We start from the raw sequence: 3,491 nt of genomic DNA, 5'->3' as shown, positions 1-3,491 counted from the left end.
ATTATAAAAGCAAAAAAAAAAAAAGGCCCATAAAAGCTAAGCGATTAATAATATTACACTAAGATGACGTTTGTTTTTTTGTCTGAAATCTGAATAAACCTGAATTAGTCTGAATTCTGAATAGATCTGAATGTCTGAATCTGAATAATATGTTTGTTTTTTCGTCTGAATCTCAGAAAATAAGTATTAAGTTGTTTATTTTTTTTCAACTTAAAAAGTTAAAAATATGTACTTTTACATTTGTATCCTTATTAAATTTGAATGTCAAATAAATAATATATTAAATACCACAATATTTTAACATTTATAAGTAAAACTATATTTAAGTGAATACATAATTATTTTGGAATTTTAATATATAAAATACCATAAATTTTAAATTTTATCGTATATAATATAAGAAAGAAAAAATAAGGATATTTTTATGTAGGGTAAATGTCTATGGGTGAGTTTGGGATATACATGGAAAATAAATTATAAAGTAAGGATATTTTTGACATTAGCAAGTAATTAACTTAATTCAGATTTCTCCATTAAGTAAAAAGCCAAAAAAATTGGTTTATTTTATTAAGTCAAAATTATCTAAAAAGTCTCATTAAATTATAAAAACAAACACTTCTAATTAACTTAATTAATTAAGTTAAGTCACTTTAAGTCATTAAGTTAAAAAACAAACGCTACCTAAGTTGGGTTTGGATTCTTCTGTTTTGTGTACACTTGGCATCCAGCTGGGTGACTTGTGTCAAACAACAAGAGGATTTAAATAAGTCAATATCAATCGCCTTAGAGTATTCCAACGACGTTGCCCGTTCTACGTCATCATAGTGACATCATGCCATGCAGGGTTGGCCACAGGGCCACCAGTTCAGTCTACCTAATTAGTAGCCACCCACTTGACTTTAATCAATTAACAAGGTCAATTAATTAAGAAAAATTATTACCAAACTAAAATCTGATAAAAGAGTGATAAAAATACGCTCAAACATATTATTTTGAATTTGTTTGAAAAAAAAAATTAAGCTCACCTAAAATAACTTGTTTTGGATGTGAGTCTTTTGTCAGCCTTTAGTTAAAACATTAATACTCATTAATTAAACAACTTTTAATTCGATTCAATTTATCAAAAAAATAATATATCTAAAAAAATTCAATTCAAGATTCGTTTAAAATTGAAGTTGGACAACTGTAATTTAAAAGTTATAGCACTAAACTGTTTGATAAATACAAACTGCTCTATCTTATAAGATATTTTGATATAATTTTTTACTCTTATGAAGAAAAATCTATTATATTTTTAATAATTTTATGAAAGTTATTATTTAAAATTTATATTTATTACATACTATTTATTTTTATTTTATAATTATAATTTTTTTTTATAATAGTTGTAACTTAAAAGATAGAATTCTTTAGTCCCAACCAGTATCTCAATTTACTTAGGTAATATTAGGTAGTCGGCAAGAATTTAGATAATATCCACGTGACTGAACCGACTTTCAAACTAACAACATTCTTCGTATCATACAAAGGTATCTTCCCCTTTTTCACTTGATATGTAATGCTGTCGGTACGTGTCAGCAGCTCCTATCATTTCCCTCCCTGCGGTCTCTGTATAAATAGAAGGCTTTGGTCGCCCCTCACCAGCACCTTAATTCAATTCATCAAGAAACTGCTGATAAATTATAAATTATATAATCGGTAAATTGTATATTATATAAGTTCTTACTCTTTGAAAATGTCTGCAGCAGCAACCACCGCCACCAAGCTTCTGCTATCCGACCTTGCACCTACACTTACAAATGTTCCCTCTGATTATATCCGGCCCATTTCTGACCGTCCAAGTCTCACCGATCAAACTCACATATCAGACGGTTCAATTCCGCTTATCGATCTCCAGGGCCTTAATGGTCCTCGCCGCTCTGATATCATCAAACAGATTGGCCAGGCATGCCAGCATTGTGGCTTCTTTCAGGTTATATATATACATATGTAGCAACTTATAATATGTCCCTCGTGCGAATGATCACATCTTTTAAAATGCAGATTTAATTTATTGTATATACTATATTTTGTATCAGTACTTTTATTTTTTTAATTAATTAATACATCATATAGTATGTACAGAGAATTAAAAGATGCGGGCATCCAGCCTAAAAATAATTATAACAATTTGTATGTTAGAGCTGGTCTATCTTATTTTTTAACTTAAGAACTAAACTGGCTCCTGTTGTTTTTATCAGCAATCTGTCAAAAAAAATTTTGTCTCATTGCTATATGTTTTCATTAATTAGTTATCTTTCATATTAATTACATGCTATGAAATACCAATGTCCAGGTGAAGAACCATGGAATTTCGGAGGCAATGATCAATAACATGTTAAGCATTGCAAGAACATTTTTCAAATTGCCAGAGAGCGAGAGGTTGAAGATTTACTCCGATGACCCTTCAAAGCCAACAAGACTGTCCACCAGTTTTAATGTCAAGACTGAAAAGGTATCCAACTGGAGAGATTTCTTAAGGCTGCATTGTTATCCACTTCAAGATTACGTGCACGACTGGCCTTTGAATCCTCCATCCTTCAGGTATATATAATTAATAATTATTGTATTCATTCTCATGTGTATGACGTCCGCATTTTAGAGGATTAGTGCTAACCCCGATGATTCATTTGTTGACACTTGACAGGGAAGATGTGGGTGACTACTGTACGAGTGTTAGAGGGTTGGTGCTACGGCTGATTCAGGCCATATCTGAGAGCTTGGGGCTTCCAAGTGATTATATAGACAAGGAGGCTTTGGGCAAACACGGGCAGCACATGGCTTTGAACTACTATCCACCATGTCCTCAGCCTGAGCTTACATATGGACTGCCAGGGCACACTGATCCAAATCTAATAACTCTTCTTCTTCAGGATGATGTCCCTGGATTGCAGGTCCTCAGAGATGGCAACTGGGTTCCTGTAAATCCTATTCCCAGCACCTTCATTGTCAACATCGGCGATCAAATGCAGGTTCTCAGCAATGATCGGTACAAGAGTGTGCTCCATCGAGCGGTGGTGAGCCGCGACAAGGAGCGCATATCCATTCCAACGTTCTATTGTTCATCGCCTGATGCTGTGATAGGTCCTGCTAAGGGTTTGGTTGACCAAGATCACCCAGCTGTCTATAGAGATTTTACTTATGCTGAATATTACAAGAAATTTTGGAACAGGGGACTTGCAACTGAGTGCTGCTTGGAAATGTTCAAAGCTTCAAGTACTGTTTGATCTTGATCAATGAATTTGGAGATCAAATTTTGATCAAAAAGTCTAAACAAATGACGATATTTTATCTGTTATCAATCATTTTATTTTATTTTATGTATTACATCCATTTCTTTGGTAAACTTCAGTTCACCCCTTACTTAGAATGACAATCTTCAATCTACCTCTAAAAGTATTAAAAAAAATAATTTGTCATCATTTATTATTAAGCAGACCAGAAAAAAAAAA

The 3,491-nt window shown here is 32.5% G+C and overlaps 1 protein-coding gene across 1 annotated transcript; it reads left to right on the top strand.

Moving 5' to 3' along the window:
• The first annotated feature begins 1,662 nt into the window (after positions 1-1,662).
• LOC18036879 (protein DMR6-LIKE OXYGENASE 2) lies at positions 1,663-3,284 on the top strand. The gene is made up of 3 exons (XM_006427244.2): positions 1,663-1,972; positions 2,336-2,583; positions 2,687-3,284. The coding sequence occupies exons 1-3, from the start codon at positions 1,736-1,738 to the stop codon at positions 3,264-3,266; spliced, it is 1,065 nt and encodes a 354-aa protein (XP_006427307.1). The 5' UTR covers positions 1,663-1,735; the 3' UTR covers positions 3,267-3,284.
• Positions 3,285-3,491: the final 207 nt, after the last annotated feature.

Source organism: Citrus clementina, unplaced genomic scaffold, assembly GCF_000493195.1.
Source record: "Citrus clementina cultivar Clemenules unplaced genomic scaffold, Citrus_clementina_v1.0 scaffold_7, whole genome shotgun sequence".
Classification (NCBI taxonomy): Eukaryota; Viridiplantae; Streptophyta; class Magnoliopsida; order Sapindales; family Rutaceae; genus Citrus; species Citrus x clementina.
This window is presented reverse-complemented; position numbering and strand designations above follow the sequence as displayed.